Here is a 16,884-nt window from a genome sequence, read left to right on the forward strand (position 1 = left end):
AGCACCATCAGCCTACTTGCAGAAATGTGCTAAGTATTTCTCTGGACTGGAAGCGTGAACGATCAGCCCACAGGCAGCAGCTTTCCTTTTCAAGCTTAAAGTATCCATATAAACGAGTGACCAATTGATAAAACTCCTCCTAACTTCAAAACTCAGTCTAATCACACAGAACCCCGCCCTCCTCATCTGTTGCTTCATAGGTAGCACTGGAACAGCCCCTTCTGGACTGAGAGCATCTTGAGTTCTAGGACTGCGTCTCTCACCCCTAGTGTCCCATCCATTGGTTGGGTGAATGAGTGAATGCAGGAGTGAGTGAGAAATAGAAGCAGAGGTAAGGGAATTGGACCAAAGGAAGATGTCCTGAGGCACATCTGTAAGCCGCTTTTCTTAAGGAATTAGTACATGTGTAGAAGATAATTCAAGAGAAATTATATTTCAGTAAGTGAATAGCCTCTCCTGGGGTTTCTTTGAAGAGTACAACAGTCATCTGACTGTAAAATCTTTGGTATGTTTTCATAACAGGAAGGAAAAGCTATTACTTTAGGGATGGGCTGCAGCTTTTGCCAGATAACCCAAAAGGATGGAGCATTCCTTAGAGAGAAAAAAAGAACTTTTGTTTAGAGGACATCTAGATGGGCTTTTTTGTTAGTTGTGAAAGGCGAGGTCTCTAGGCAGTGTTTGGAAGGAAAAGACTGAAAGAAAAGAGCTTAGGTTCCCTTTGCAGAGTAAAGTAACAGAAATTTGAGAAATGCCTTCTCTGGCTAAATTCGATAGGAGTAGGAAATAGAAGAGTGATCGGAGAAGGGTTTGGAGTAAGGGAGAGAGAAGGCTCCAGAACCCTGACAGAGGAAGGGGCTTAAGGAAAAAGACGATCAGGAATGCCGAGGAACCTTTAATAATAGTGATGTGTAGGATTCAACTTGAAGCTGTTTCTGCACAGTGCTATAATTACCCTTTGTTACCCTTAAACCCTTGATAAAAGAACTATGTACTAATAGTATATGTGGAGTGAAGAAGAAGTGGCGGTTCTCTACACTTGGGATAAACAGTTTAGAAAATAACTAGTTGAGAAAATAACAAGTTGTGAGAGGCAAGACAATGAACAAGGGTTGAGAGGAGTGAGGAGCAGGGATTTGAAGTGCAGAACTGATAGCAGTGATGGTGGTCCAGGGTGTTGCCTTAGACTGGGTAGTGGGGACTGACTCAGGAATCTGTGTGGCAAACCCATTTTCTCCTTCAGGAATCAAGAGAAAAGTGGTCGGTTGGGGAGAGGAAAGTACTGGAAGATCTTGCTGTTATGTGAATAAGGGCTAGTTAGAAGGCAGAGCTTTGAGTTAAAATTGTTTAAAAAGAAAATCTCATTACTTGATAGCCATAAATTTATATCTAATCTTTTAAGCCTTAAAATTGCTGACAGGAAAAAAAAACTACTTCAGCATACTTTTATGAGGTTTAAAAAAGAGTTAGGCCTGAGATTGCAAGGTTTCTGATTCATGGGCTCAGGATCAAACTCAGAGCTGTGTTTTTGAGGTTTGGCCACTATTCAAGACACAGCTTTGGGTTCTTTTGATGTTTTGAAACACAATGTGATAACAGATCAAAGGATGAAAATGTATTGCATGTAAGAGTTGATGCATTCATTTTAAAGGCAGGTGTGCCTTGCAAAACTAGGGAGGATACACAGTTCAGGTTGAATTAGAAAGCAGCTCAAAGAAGCAGAAAACTTTCTACTGTGATAATTTAATCTCTAATGATTATTTATTGCTACTTCTAAAAAATAAGCAGAATAAGCACTCCAGAATCAACTAGGTAAGCCATTTTATGGTCCTAAGTTTTTTAAAATTTCCACCCCCTGAAAATCCTTTCCTGTTCTCTAGCCCTGATTAAAGCGGTCCTTAACCTTTGGTTTTATTAGTGTGAAAATGAGAAATCATGAAGCCTTAAGACACAAGTTTTGACTGTATTTCAAGCATTTAACAATTTGAAATGCTTACTCTGTATAGGGCATTGATTTTATCTGGTCTTGATTCTGTTTGGTCAATCATGTATTTTGCACCTAACATTAGACAAACTAAGTCAAAGAATTTCCAGTCTTCGGTTGGAAAGTTCTGTATCATGTTAAATGGAATTTTATGTAATTTTTTACCCTATTGTCCTCTTAAAACTAAGGAATATGAACTTCAGAAGCATTTATACTTGTAAAGGTACATTTATGGGTGATTAAAATGGTATTTGGCATCAGGTCCTTAATTGGAAGCATAATTAATTATTTGTATTCCCCCTATAAAATTTAAGACAGTGACCATTTTAGTTTGACCTTACAATACTTTTAAAGGATTGTAACATGCTGTAAGGACTGCTTGTGCCATGTGTACTATACAAAATATTTTGTCTGCCCAGCCCCTCCACTTCCTGAGGCATGCTCCTTCCTTCCCCACCCACATGGATACAGTGGGAACAACCATTCTGTCCCAACATGACACCCTGGCCAGCACACAGCTGACTGGCCTAGCAGTGGACATCCGACTGAAGCAGGGCCAGAATATTTCTGTAGGATCCTGGAACCGGTTCTGAGATAGAACCCTATGAGTTAAAGATATTAAATACAGTTTCTCCATTGGTGGCCAGGTTTCCTACCAGGTAGACTAAAAGAAGTAGAGGAAGCCAGCCTGTAGAGAGGACAGAGAGGAGAATGAAGAAGATAGGTGGAGAGATACAGGAACGGGGGTCGGGGGGAGTTCCCGATGGAATTCATGTAATAGGTAAATTTAATTACACTTAAAATTTTTTGAGAGCAAAGATTCTAAGCTAGCCTGCACTTGGATTGTCTGTTTACTAACTTCCCTAGTAAACTAGTTTAGTTTGAATTCTAGACCCCTGCAAAAGAGCCCTTGCTAATCCGTGCAGTGAATGCCACTCATCTTGCAGACTGCTCTGCCTGTCTAGTTCTGCACTGAAATTGGGTACAAACATTTGCTCTCTCCACCTCAGCTCTCCCTGCCCCTTTCCACCAAGCCAGCACACCTAGGGGTAGAATAGAGAAGTCCATGACTTCAATGACTATGATTGTTTCATTTCTTTAAATTTAGGTATAACTTACAAACAGTAACATTCTCCTTTTTTAGTGCACAGTTCTGAGTTATATAGAAATAATATCCCCCCACCCCAATTTCTCCCTTGCCCTTTTGTAATTAACTCCTTTTCCTACCCCTCAGCCTCAGGCAACCACTGATCTATCTTCTGTCCTTGTATTTTTGCCTTTGCAAATGTGTAAATGGAATTGTACAGAAGGTAGCCTTTTGAGACTGGCTTCTTTCACTTAGTATGATGCATTTGCAATTCATCCATGTTGTTGCCCTGTATCAAGAGCTTTTCCTTTTTATTGCTGAGTAGTATTTCATTGCATGGATGTACCACAGATCATTTATCTGTCCCTTAATTGAGGGATAAATGGGGAATTTCCAGCTTTTAACAATTACAGATAAAACCTTTGTAACCATTTATGTACAACTTTGTTGTGTGTGTAAATGTAGATTTTCACTTCACTTGGATAAATACAAAGGAGTAGGATTGTTGGATAATGCCAGGGTTTTTCTGTTTGTTTGCTTTGGCTTTTTAATTTTATCCATTATAGTAAGTGTTAGTGATATCTCTTTGAGATTTTAATTTGTATTCCCTTAATGACTAATGGTGTTGAACATCTTTTTATGTGTTTGTTTGCCACCATATCTCTTTTTTTGTGAAGTGTTCCTTCAGATCTTTTGCTCTCTTTTTGCTTGGCTGTTGAATTTTGAGAACTGTATATGTATTCTGTATTCATGTGAGCTGCTGCAGTTTAAAGTGAATGTTTCCTTTTCTAGTCCCTACCCTCTTTCACACTCTCATTTGTCTTTTGTCATTTATGTTATCAGTGAAGGATGCTCTTTATCAGTAGTTATTTCTAATTTCTGTGACTGCTGTTCATCACTTCTTTGCCTTCTTTTTCTCTTTTCTTATCTGATTCCAGTTGATACTTCGTATATATCATTCATTCAGTAGTCCGTCATGGAACATCTTGTATCAGGGCTGACCTTTGTTGCATCTGCCAGCTAACACAAGTGCTTCTTCAGGTTTGAAATCTGATCAGTTACGTTATGTATAATCTTAGAATTACTGGCTAATCGCAGGCATTTGGGGGCATTTCTAGATGTTGCCTCATTATCATCAAAGATGCTATTAGGGTTTTTTTTTTTTCTTTTTCCTTTCTTCTGGCCTCTTCCAGGTCCGGAGCTTGAGATCTGGCAGCCTGAGGGTCACAGAACACAGTTTTGAAATAGTTAAGGCCTTACTCCAGTTAGATATAGTGTAATGAATGGGTACCTACAAAGTTTGCATGCAGTGAAGAGACCATCCTTTATCATCTTGTTTCTGTTTAAATTTTCTCTAATCCTTTCCATTCTGATCCTTTCCTCTGTTTGGAAAGCTGCCCCTGGTGGCACAGTTTGTTATCCACGGGGGGCTTCCCTAGCCTTTGCACACATTTGCTCATGAACTAGAAGAATGTTTTCCTCTGTGTGAAATTTGGATAGAGTTCTGTGGAGCTTCATTTCTACTGTTCACCGGAATGCCGTATGGAAATGTTCTGTGGCATTTCACTGGGAAGTATGAAAAACATGCTCTTATGACATTTCAAAGAGGACTGATATTTATTCTGCAGTACTACACTGTAGAGTCTAGAAAGGTTTGAACAAAACAAATGACTTCTTTCATTTCAAAATTCATTTATATTCACAGCCATACCTCTTTTATACAACAAACATATTCTTTTTTTTCTTTTTTTAAACATTTTTTATTGATTTATAATCATTTTACAATGTTGTGTCAAATTCCAGTGTTCAGCACAATTTTTCAGTCATTCATGGACATATACACACTCATTGTCACATTTTTTTTTCTGTGAGTTATCATAACATTTTGTGTATATTTCCCTGTGCTATACAGTGTAATCTTGTTTATCTATTCTACAATTTTGAAATCCCAGTCTATCCCTTCCCACCCTCCACCCCTCTGGTAACCACAAGTCTGTATTCTCTGTCCATGAGTCTATTTCTGTCCTGTATTTATGCTTTGTTTTTGTTTGTTTGTTTGTTTTTGTTTTTTAGATTCCACATATGAGCGATCTCATATGGTATTTTTCTTTCTCTTTCTGGCTTACTTCACTTAGAATGACATTCTCCAGGAGCATCCATGTTGCTGCAAATGGCATTATGTTGTCGGTTTTTATGGCTGAGTAGTATTCCATTGTATAAATATATCACTTCTTCTTTATCCAGTCACCTGTTGATGGACATTTAGGCTGTTTCCATGTTTTGGCTATTGTAAATAGTGCTGCTATGAACATTGGGGTGCAGGTGTCATCCTGAAGTAGATTTCCTTCTGGGTACAAGCCCAGGAGTGGGATTCCTGGGTCATATGGTAAGTCTATTCCTAGTCTTTTGAGGAATCTCCACACTGTTTTCCATAGTGGCTGCACCAAACTGCATTCCCACCAGCAGTGTAGGAGGGTTCCCCTTTCTCCACAGCCTCTCCAGCATTTGTCATTTGTGGATTTTTGAATGACAGCCATTCTGGCTGGTGTGAGGTGATACCTCATTGTAGTTTTGATTTGCACTTCTCTGATCAGACATATTCTTTAACATCTGTTTAAATGAAATTTCATGTTGTACGAACATTTTTTTTAGTATTTTTAAAATATGAGAGCAACTGATTCTGAAGTATCCTTTTAAATTGAAGGTTCCCAATTTTCTATTAAGATTTGGATTTTATATTATGTTTTTTCTTAAAGGAATATGTGATTTGTTTTTCCATGTACCTGTTCTTTATCTCTCTGTCTCTCCTTCCCTTAGTCTTCCTTTCTCCCTGGTTCTGTTTCCTTCTTTTCTTCTTTACTCTCTCTTATATCTCTTCCTCCCTTATTTCCACCTCTTCCTTTATTTCTCTCCATGAAATAAACTAAAAACAATGATTAGCTATAGATATTCCTTACATTTAATCATTGCCAACATTTTAATGTTCTGATTCTTTATTTCTGTCAGTTAGACATGCCACAGTTTATTTAACCATACCTAATTCTGATATATTGATTGTTTCTAACTTTATTATCACAACTACTATAAATATCTCTGTGCCTGAAACTTTTTTTCCCTATATTTAGGATTGTTATTTAGGATTCTTTTCTCAGGCTAGATTTCCCAATGTGAATTCTAGGACATCAGTCAAATTAGATTGCTTTATATCCTCACCAACAATGAATTGAATTTTATCATTTAAAAATTTACTGGGACTCTGGACCAAGATGGCAACATAGGAGACTCCTGAATTTCTCCCCTTTGATGCACCAAATGTATAGTTACACATAGAGGAATTCCCTCTGAGAAGGAATTCAGAAACTAGATGAGTGACTCATTGGTTGTCTGAGAAAATATCCACATCAAAATGAGTAGGAAAGGCTGAGACACATTCTCACCATAAACCCTAGTCCAGCACAGCACCATGTTTTTGGGAGGGAACCCCTAACTACCGGTTTATCCCTGGGGTTTGGACCACACATCAAGTGCCCCTACTAAGGCTGCCAGCTGAGGGGTAGGCCTCCAAATCGCCTGTCTGTGAAAGCTACAGGGCTTGCATTCATGAGTCCCACAGGACTGTAGCAAACAAAGAAGCAGATTTTACTGGGCACATGAACACATTGCTACCATCCCTCAACCTGCAGGACCAGCACAGAGGGAACAGACAAATATGTCTATCTCCCAGTCTTTCCCTGGAAGGGGTTAGACTACATGCTTCACAAGCTGCTGCCCAAGGGTCTGGCTTTAACTAACATGTATCTAGTTGCTCTAGCTGTGATCCTCCCAGAGCCCCAAAAAACTAATGGGCACTTCCCTTGCCTTCTTCCTCCTCCAGCTTGCTCCAACAAGACAACCAAGTTGCCAGTATCTCCCTGGAAGGAGCTTGTCCACACATCTAGTGCCCTAACTTTTATGGCTGTCACCCAAGGGACAGGCCCCCAAATCAGCTGACTCTGATAGCTAATGGTGCTTGCATTCATGAGTCTCATAGGACAATAGTAAACAAGAGACTCACTTCAGCTTTAAGGACACACACAGACTGAATATGAAGGGGTAGAAAAAGATACTCCATGCAAATGGAAATTAAAAGAAAACAGAGGTAACTATACTTACATCAGACAAAATAGACTTTAAGCCAAAAACTGTAAGAGACAAAGAAGGTCATTATATAATAATAATGGAGTCAGTTCATCAAGATGTTAAAATATTTATGTACCCAATATTGGAGCACCTAAATATATAAAGTAAATATTAACACATCTGAGGGGAGAAATGCACACAACACAATAATACTTGAGGACTTTAATACCCCACTTTCAACAGTGGAGCGATCATCCAGACAGAAAATCAATAAGGAAAAATTATACTTAAACTACATGTTAGACCAGATGAACCTAACAGACATAAACAAAACATTCCATCCAACAAGAGCAGAATACACATTCTCAAGCGAACATGGAACATTGTCTTGAATAGATCATATGTTAGGACATAAAACAAGTCTTAGTAAATTTAAGATGATTGAAAGAATATCAGGCATCTTTTATGACTAGAAAATTCACATATGTGGAAATTAAACAACATGCCCCTAAACAACCAATAGGTCAAGGAGAAATCGAAAGAGAAAATTTTTAAATATTGTGAGACAAATGAAAATGGAAACACAACATACTAAAACTTATGGGATGCATCAAAAGCAGTTCTAAGAGAAAAGTTTACAGCAACAAATGTCTACATTAAGAAAAAAGAAAGATCTTAAATAACCTAACTTTACATCTCAAGGAACTAGAAAAAGAAGAATAAGCTAACCCCACATTACTAGAAGGAAAGAAATAACAAAGATCAGAGCAGAAATAAATGAGAGACTAGGAAAATAATAGAAAAGGTCAATAAAACTAAGAGCTTGGTTTTTTAAAGTAGAAAATTGACACATCTTTAGCTAGACCAAGAAGAAAACAGAGAAGACTCAAATAAGTAAAACTGAAAATGAAAGAGGAGACATGGCAACTGGTAACACAGAAGTACTAAGGATCATAAGGAATTACTACAAATATACCAACAAATCAGACAACTAATAATAACTGGATAAATTCTTAGAAACACACAACCTACTGAGATGGAATCATGAAGAAACAGAAAATCTGAACAGAGCAATAGCAAGTAAGGATACTGAATCAGTAATCAAAAGCCTCCCACCAAAAATGACCCGTACCAGATAGTTTCATCGGTGAACTTAATAAATATTTAAAGAAGAATTATGTCAATCCTTCCCAAACTCTTCCAAAAATAGAAGAGGGAACACTTCGAAACTAATTTTATGAAGCCAGCATTACCCTGGTACTAAAGCCAGAAAAAAAACACTGTAAGACCAGAAAATTACAGGCCAGTATCCCTGATGAACATGGATGCAAAAATCCTCAACAAAATAGCAAACCAAATTTAACAGCACATTAAAAGGATTATACATCATAATCAAGTGGGATTTATTCCAGGCATGCAAGAATGATTTAACATCCACAAATCAATCAATGTAATATACCACATTAACAAAATGAAGGATAAATATCTATGATCATCTCAATAACACAGGAAAAGCATTTGACAAAATTCAACATCTTTTCATAATAAAAACTCTGAACAGATTGGGTAGAGTAGGAACATATATATTAATAAATTCTGTGTATGAAAAGCCCGTAGCTAACATCATACTCACAGGCGGAAAACTGAAAGCTTTTCCTCTAAGATCAAGAACATCTTTTACGTGCTTATAACCATCCGTATATCCTCTTTGATGAAAAGGCTCTTCATGTCTTTTACCCATTTTCTAATTGAATTGTTTGTTTTCCATACTATTAAGTTTTAAAAGATGCTTTACATATCTTAGATACTAGATTTTGTCATATATGTGAAGTAGTTTCTCCCAGTCTATACTTTTCTTTTCATCCTATTAACAGGATCTTTTGCAGAACAAAAGTTCTTAATTTTAATGAAGTCCAAATTTATTGATTTTTGTTTTATAGATTGTGCCTTCACTGTCAAGTTTAAGAAGTCTTTGCCTAACTCTAGATCCTGAAGATTTTCCTTTAATTTTTCCTAAAAGTTTTATAGTTTTATGTCTTATATTTAAGTCTGTGATCCATTTTGAGCCAATTTTTAATAAGGTGAATAATACCCTTTAAGAATATTTTTATATTACTATTCTTCAGTACTTGGTCCAAATGGTTAGTAGCTTTCAAATTGAGTAATTAATTGAATAATCTTATTGTCTTCTCTTCATTTGGGGTCTTAGTTCTCTTGGTATTAAAAAAAAGTGCCACATTAATAGATAAGAGAGATTCAGTGGCCCATGTTTGTGATAAAGAGTTTATGGATGGCTATGTCTCTAAACTAATAAATCAGTCCAGTAAATATTTAATGCTTACTATATATACTGAGCCTTAATGTAACCTTGATAGTCCTTAATTTCCTTACTTATAATATGTACACTATACAGTTGTTAGCATAAGTCCCTGGCACAGATAAGCACTAAATAACGTTAGTTGCTGTGACAGTGGTCATATAGGTGGAGGGGGAAGTAGGGAAAGAGGAGGTACTAGTTGATATAGGCAGAGATGGTGTTGTATATAGAGGGCCACTTCCTAGAGGTGAATACTCCTGAACTGAATCTTAAAGGATGACTAAAAACTAGCTAGAAAAAGAAAGGAAGGAAAAGCACTCAGGACAAACAGAAGAGGAAGAGTATGAACAAAGATGCTGAAGCATGAAATAACATGTATAAGCGTGTGTAAGTGTAGGTCCTACAGCAGTTTGGTATTAATAGAACTTGAGGTCGGAATTGGAAAGTGAGAAGTGGCTGGAGAGGTAAGCAAGACCAGGTCATGGAAAGCACTAGGCTTTTTTTCTAAGCAAAGGGAGTTGTTGAAGAGCTTAAGAGAAGAGAATCATCTGGTTGTATTTACATTTCTGGGTAGCTCACTCTGCAGAGTGAAGGATGCTTTGAGGTGGAGGGCATAACTGGAAGGCACCCTTCAATAGTTCAGTTGTGAGATGAAGGCCAGGATCAGGGCCACAGTAACTGAGAATGGAAAATCTGGAGCTCCAGCTGGAGGAACAGGCTAGTCTCAGGTTGTAGGGTGTGTAAGAGTGGAAGGTCTTGTATGTGAGGACACTAAGAAGCCCTGCCCAAGATGGGCTACAGTTCCTCTGGCTCAGGCTACTGGGACTGAGTGGTGTCTTCAATTCATCTAAGTTAGATATGATTTCTTATCATCACTTAAAGTCAAATATACTTACTAATAGAAAACTCATGTTCTTTTTTTTTTTAATGCATCAAAATGGAAGGGGAATGGATAAAGTGGAAGGGGAAAATAACCATCAAGTGTATCTAAGGAAAAGGAATTAAATTCAAACCTGCATTTGCTAAAGTCTTTATTTTCTTCCTATATTTTCCCTCCTTACTTATGAAGGTTTTAAAAATGTTAATGATTTTCTTCTTGACTAAGCTAAGAGGTAAAAAAACCAAAGAATTTAGCTGTATCATATTTCTTACTATTTTATATTCTTCTGTGCCATTTCATTTCCTACTGTGAGAAATAGACTTCTATTTGTTCAAACTTCTTACAGTGCAAATGCTATGGAAGGGAGCTGCATCAATTTTGTACACTCTGTGTTTGAATATTTGAAAGTACAGCTGATTAAAGACATATGAAAAGATAAATTAATGTTTTTGCATATTATAAAGGATGGTGCTGTTTCTGAATGTGTGTGTATGTATATAAACAGCTTTTGAGATAATAATTTGCATGCCATACAATTCACCCATTTAAAGCATACAACAAAGTTTATTTCTTTTACAGGGAAAAAAAGATGTAACCCACATCTTTAACAACATCCTGAGAAGACAGATAGGCACTCGGAGTCCTACTGTGGAGTACATCAGTGCTCATCCTCATGTCCTGTTTATGCTCCTCAAAGGGTAGGTGCACAGTTTCCTTTAAAGTGGGTCTGAGTTTTAAAACGTCGTTAAAAGTATATAGCATTAGATTCACTTGAGATACAATCACTTCCCTTTTGGAATCACAATAAATGTATTTGCCATACTTGAAGTCAGCCCTCCAGGTCTATGTCTCTGTGATTACTTAGGCTGCAGCAAAATCCTTTAAATAAAGTTCCTTCTTCACTGCCTCTCTTTCCTCCACTTCCCTGTTACCTATTCCTATTACATTATTGCCTGTGTTTCCCAATCTGCCCTTTTCCTGGCTGCTCATTTATCCTTTTTACATAAGACTGAATCCCCTCATTACACACACACACACACACACACACACACACACACACACACACACACTATTCTTCCCATGGCTAGCATCTACTAAGATGACATGCTTCCACGTGTATGTATATGGGACCATAGGGCAGCCAAAAAACTAAAGTCTAGTCAGATAACAGATAATAGAATCCCCGATTATTACTTTTCGTGTGTACTCATTTATGAATGTTTCGTGAGCATTTTGAGGCTACCCTAACTCCTAAGACCAGAAATCTGGGTGTAGCAAGGCTTGGGGATAGCAGACTATCTTTTGCTTCCCCTTCCCTACCTGTCTGCTCTACCATCTTGAACCTAGCATGCTGTTGCATACCTAGTCCATCTAATCTGTGTTTAATTCCCAAATCTTTTCTTGTACATTTTAAACATTTAACCATATCAGAATAACGCATACCAATAGTTTAAAAATCAGATATATCAACAAACAGCAGCTCTTTGCCCCTTCTTCTCCAGTCCTCAGTCCCACTGCCCAAAGTGAACCACTTGCATCTTTTTTACTTCTTCATCTGGTGTTTACCTCTATATTACAAATAATGGGCTTTTACTAATCTTTTGATTTACCAATTAAAAAAAATCTTTTAACTTTCTCATAGACTAGTTGACAGTTTAATTTCTCCACCATCACTGTTACTCCATTTTTTCCCCTCACCCTCCCAATGTACTTTATTACAATTTTTTATCTTATTAAAATCTCACATTCGTATTATATAGCTATGAAATATTTATTCATTGTTGAACAAAGTAGTATACTACGATTACTTTGTTTTTTGTGCAAAATATTGTTTTTACTGGAGGATTAAAGTCTTTTGATTCTGGAAAGGGAAATATATGTGTGTCATGTATTAGTTAGGGTTTCTAACAAAACTTAAGCTTTATACCAAATAGACCCCAAAATAGAGTGATCCAACTACAGGATAAGTTTATCTGTCACATAACGGAGCAGAGCAGATGTTCTGGGTCAGCAGGGTTTCCTTCAACATGTGGTTCCTAAGATCACTTTGTTGATTGCCATTTCAGCCCACAGGAAGGCAAAAATACATGGGAGAATTTATGAGCCAGGCCTGGAAATGGCTCACATTACTCCTACTCACATTCCGTTTGAGAGCACTTAGTCACTTGGCCCCTGAATTCTTAAGGGAACCTGAGAAATGTAGTCTAGTGCCCAAGAATTGAAGAATGGATTTCAGTGGACAGCTAACATTCTCTGTCACATTTTATTTCTTTGAAGATTTATTCCCTTTTGTTTTCTCTGTTCTCACTTTCTAGATCTCCTGTTAATCAAAGATAAATCTCTGGGATTGATTTCTTATCTCTTCTGTTTTCCATTTCTGGGTCTTTTTGTTTTACTTGTCAGAAGATGTTCTTAATTTTATCTTCTATTGAAGATAAACTCTACAAATTTTCCTTTCAGTAATGCTATTTTTAATTTATAATAACTTTTGTTTTGTTGTCTGATTATTGCTTTTTCTGGTCTCTTGCACTTCTTGGCTGTGACCTTGGGCAAGTCACTGCACCTTTCTAAGCTTCAGTTTCCTTATTGTTAAATAAGAGTAAAATTTGTGATATTACCTTTGCACTAAAATAATGTTGTGTTAAATGCCATTGACTATGCATTGTCAGACCGACCTGTGTTTTTAGAGTTCTGCTGTTTACTTGCTAAGACCTTGGGCAAGTTACCTTACTTCCTTAAGTCCTGGTTTCCTCACTGCAATATGAAGACGATAACAATACCTACTTCATTTAAGCAGGTCGTTATGAGTCTTCAGTGAGATAGTTCTTGCAGAGCATAGCACCAAGCACGTGGTGCTCATAGATGCATAAGTGTCAGAATAATATTATAAAGGAAAGTGCTCTTTTCCAGCTCAGATAGATCTACAAGATTTAATAGGATGTGATCTGCATAGCTGGTCATTGGTAGATAAGGCTGAAATGACCAATTTGTACCTGCTTCTAGAGATTCTGAAATGTTAAGCTAAAGCATTTGGCATTTTCCTGTAGGAAATGGGGAGCCATTGGAGAGTTTTGGGAAAAGAAGAATATCAGATTTGTATTTCAGGAAGTGAAGATAAACTAATAGTCATTTGAAGTTAGTTTGTAAATAAATGATCCCTTGAGAATGCTGAACTGTCTTGTCCTAAAAATATAGTGGGGATCATGTCAGCTGATGCAGAAGAATGGTGGTGTGGACAGTCTGAAACTATCTTTCACTGTGGGGTCACTGTGTGAAGGGGTGCAAGCAACTCCACATGCTTCATTCCTGGAGTGGCAATGATTGGTCTGGACGATCTCCTTCCTGGAGCTGCTGTCACTGAATAACAGTCGGGTGATGGCAACTGTCTTGTATTTATTTTGTGCAAAGAACTGCATCAGATACGAGTGGCTCTGCTAAAGACATGGATTTAGTGTCTTCTTCCCAAGGAACTTATTGCTGTTAAGCTTCAAGAATTCAGATTAATGAAGCAGAAAAGCCATCCAATAAGTTACAAAGTATGGTTGTAGGGTAATTTTAAAGTAATTTCATTCCTTTTGTGTATGGTATAATATACGTATATACGTTTATACCTTCTATATGCTTTGTGGAAGATGTGAACATTTAGCATAATGGGATATTTATTTTTTAAATTAACTTAGTGAAGAATTACAACTTATACTGAGGAAAACAACTTTATCTTCCCTTTCTAGAAATAATGAGATAGAACAGAAGCAACTAATTCTAATTATTATTCATTAATAATTTAACTGCTGGAACAAATTACAGATCTATAGTGAGCCTTTATTACTTGTGATGTGCACAGGATTCATTAGTGTGTAGTTGTCCCCTCTGTTTCTCTCACCGCCTCCCCCTCTTTCAGTAGAGAGAGTTGAGAAAAAAACCTGGTGATGGGAAGCCAGGCAAGGAAACTAGACTAAGCTAGGAGGTTATGTCCACTTGCACAAACAGGACTTAGAGGTGAGGAGAAAGGGATCAGAGGGAGAAAACCCACCAATATCAGGAGAGGGTTTGGGAGGTTTCATAGTGGAGACTTTAAAGTAGCTGCAGAGCGAATTAGAAGAGGGAACAGAGTTTGAGAAGTGGTGTAAGTTACAAAATGATAACTTTGAGAGACACATGATAAAGATTGGAATCTCTTTTAATAAATTTTTACTGCTGGATTATGTTTGTGATTCTGTAAAACATGTGAGGCCATGGTTTTTTTTTTAAATTATGATTACATGTAAAGTTTACTGAGTATGAATAATCAGTATATCTTTATATATCTTTATTATATCTTTAATTATTTGAAAATGTGTCTCTGTCCTTTTTGGTGGTGAATTTTATGATGAATTCAAGTGGCTACTATTCTTTGACAAATTATTTGATGCAACAGATTATTCAATTTCTGAACAAACTATTAAGCTGATGTAAGTAGAAATTTTCCTTATATTTGAAATATGAACTCTTCTATTCATTCATCACCTATATTTACAAGTAATCCTGTTTTAATGGGTGATTTGTAATAATTATATATCATTTTTTCTGTATTTAAGAAAAAACTTAGTTTTTATGTATTTTCCGATATGTGGAAAAAATAATTTTGAATCATTTACTTAAAATGCTACTTTCTTAACGTATAGATTTCTAAGACTCCATTTCCACGTAATTATAGTGCACAATAGAAAAATAGGGATTGTTTATTTTAAGCATAACTCCCTCAAATCTGATTCATCAGGAAAGTTTTATAAAATCTTTCCATTTTTTCTAAAAAGTTAATCATTAGTTTAGTTTGTAAGACTGAAGCTGCTAATTACTTCATTTATTAGGGTCTTCAATAATAATAGTAATAATAATAGCACTAATAATAGTAAGTAATAGTAATAGTAGTAGGTAACATAGTACTTACTACATGTCAGGTCCTGCCTTGTATTTTTATAACAGTCCTATGGGTAGTTATGGTTATTGTTGTTGTTTTTGTTGTTATTATACCCATTTTATCAATGAGGATATTACAACCCAGAGAGGTTAAGTAACTTATCCAAAGTCACATAGCTAGTATGCTTTAAACTCTAGTGGTGTGGCTCCAGAATCTGCACTCTCAGAACAACTGAGTCTTCAAGCAGTCTTCAGTGAGAAGAGGTAACTCATTACAACTTGTTTTTTTACCTATGGGAGCACAGATGAAGCCATGATCTCTGCTTGGGATGTCAAAAATGAAGCAGGTCTTAGAGTAGAAAATTGCCAAATGGGCGCAGAGAATAGAAAGATTAGGTACCTTCCATGCAAAGGCACAGAGGCATCAAAATGCACAATATGTTTGGAGGATGACAAGGATTCTGATTCAATTGGAGCCTAGTATGAATGGAAAGTAGGGATGGGGATAAAGCTGGAAAGGCTAATACCAGGTTATGAAGTCTTTTCATGTCCTACTAAGGAGTCTGAAGGTTGTTCTACAGGCAACATGGAACCACTCAATGACTAGACATGATGAGTTCTGGTGGCAATATGGAAATGGCCCATGCCCATCTGAACGCATTAGCATTTAATGTTAATATGAATTTTTCAGGGAATATTCAGATGATACTTGTGAATATTATTAAACATAAAAATGGAACAAAAATGAATAAATATCACCCTAGTTTAATGAATTCTGTTAAATACCTTTGGCTTACAGAGCTGCTGGTTCTTTCCTTGGAGCCTTTGCACAGTTAGTCTCTTTGCCTGGAGCACCTTGCCCCTTCCCTGACCACTCAGTCTAAAGTAAAGCAAATTAAGTAGTCACACTCTATAGTGTGCCCATTTTAGTGTCTTCAGTTTCATAGCACTGAAGTATATGAAATTATCTTCTCATTGTTCATAGGCCGTTTCCTCCCCCTCCAGACGCGTTCTTACTAAAATGTGAATGCTAGGAAGGCAGTGACCTTGTCTGCTTACTGCTGTATCCCCAGCACCTGGAGTAGTGCCAGGCACTTTGTAAATATTCCTTGGGTATTGAATGAATGGTGTTTGAATGAACTGTGACAAATGGTATCTGAGTTTTTATTAACAGCAGTATTGAAATGGTTCTTTTGATTCCATTAATATTATTTTGTTAATAGGATAACATAATTCTCTATTTCTGTCTCGTTTCTGCTTTAGATATGAAGCCCCACAGATTGCCTTACGTTGTGGGATTATGCTGAGAGAATGTATTCGACATGAACCACTTGCCAAAATCATCCTCTTTTCTAATCAGTTCAGAGATTTCTTTAAGTATGTGGAGTTGTCAACGTTTGATATTGCTTCAGATGCCTTTGCTACTTTTAAGGTAATTTTTTTCTTAATCAGCTGGGTCATTTAGTTTCAGCATTTAGTCATTTGGCCTCTGAAGAGGCAGTTTAATTTTAAAAACCAGAAAATTATATTCCTTAGGCCTGAGCATAGCCAACTGTGTACGATGTGGATCATAGGAGGACTCAGTAAATAGAACGCAGTCT

General features: G+C 36.8%; 1 protein-coding gene across 7 annotated transcripts in view; it reads left to right on the plus strand.

Annotated features, from left to right (window-relative positions):
• The window catches only part of CAB39L (calcium binding protein 39 like), a 77,759-nt gene that overhangs the window by 42,811 nt on the left and 18,064 nt on the right, over window positions 1-16,884 (plus strand). For all 7 annotated transcript variants that reach the window (XM_072976259.1, XM_072976260.1, XM_072976262.1 and 4 more), the window contains 2 exons: window positions 10,964-11,082; window positions 16,547-16,715. In XM_072976259.1, coding sequence (XP_072832360.1) covers window positions 10,964-11,082; window positions 16,547-16,715 — 288 coding nt within the window. The remainder of the gene's footprint in view (window positions 1-10,963; window positions 11,083-16,546; window positions 16,716-16,884) is intronic.

The sequence above is a fragment of the Vicugna pacos genome, chromosome 14 (assembly GCF_048564905.1).
Source record: "Vicugna pacos chromosome 14, VicPac4, whole genome shotgun sequence".
NCBI classification, from domain to species: Eukaryota; Metazoa; Chordata; class Mammalia; order Artiodactyla; family Camelidae; genus Vicugna; species Vicugna pacos.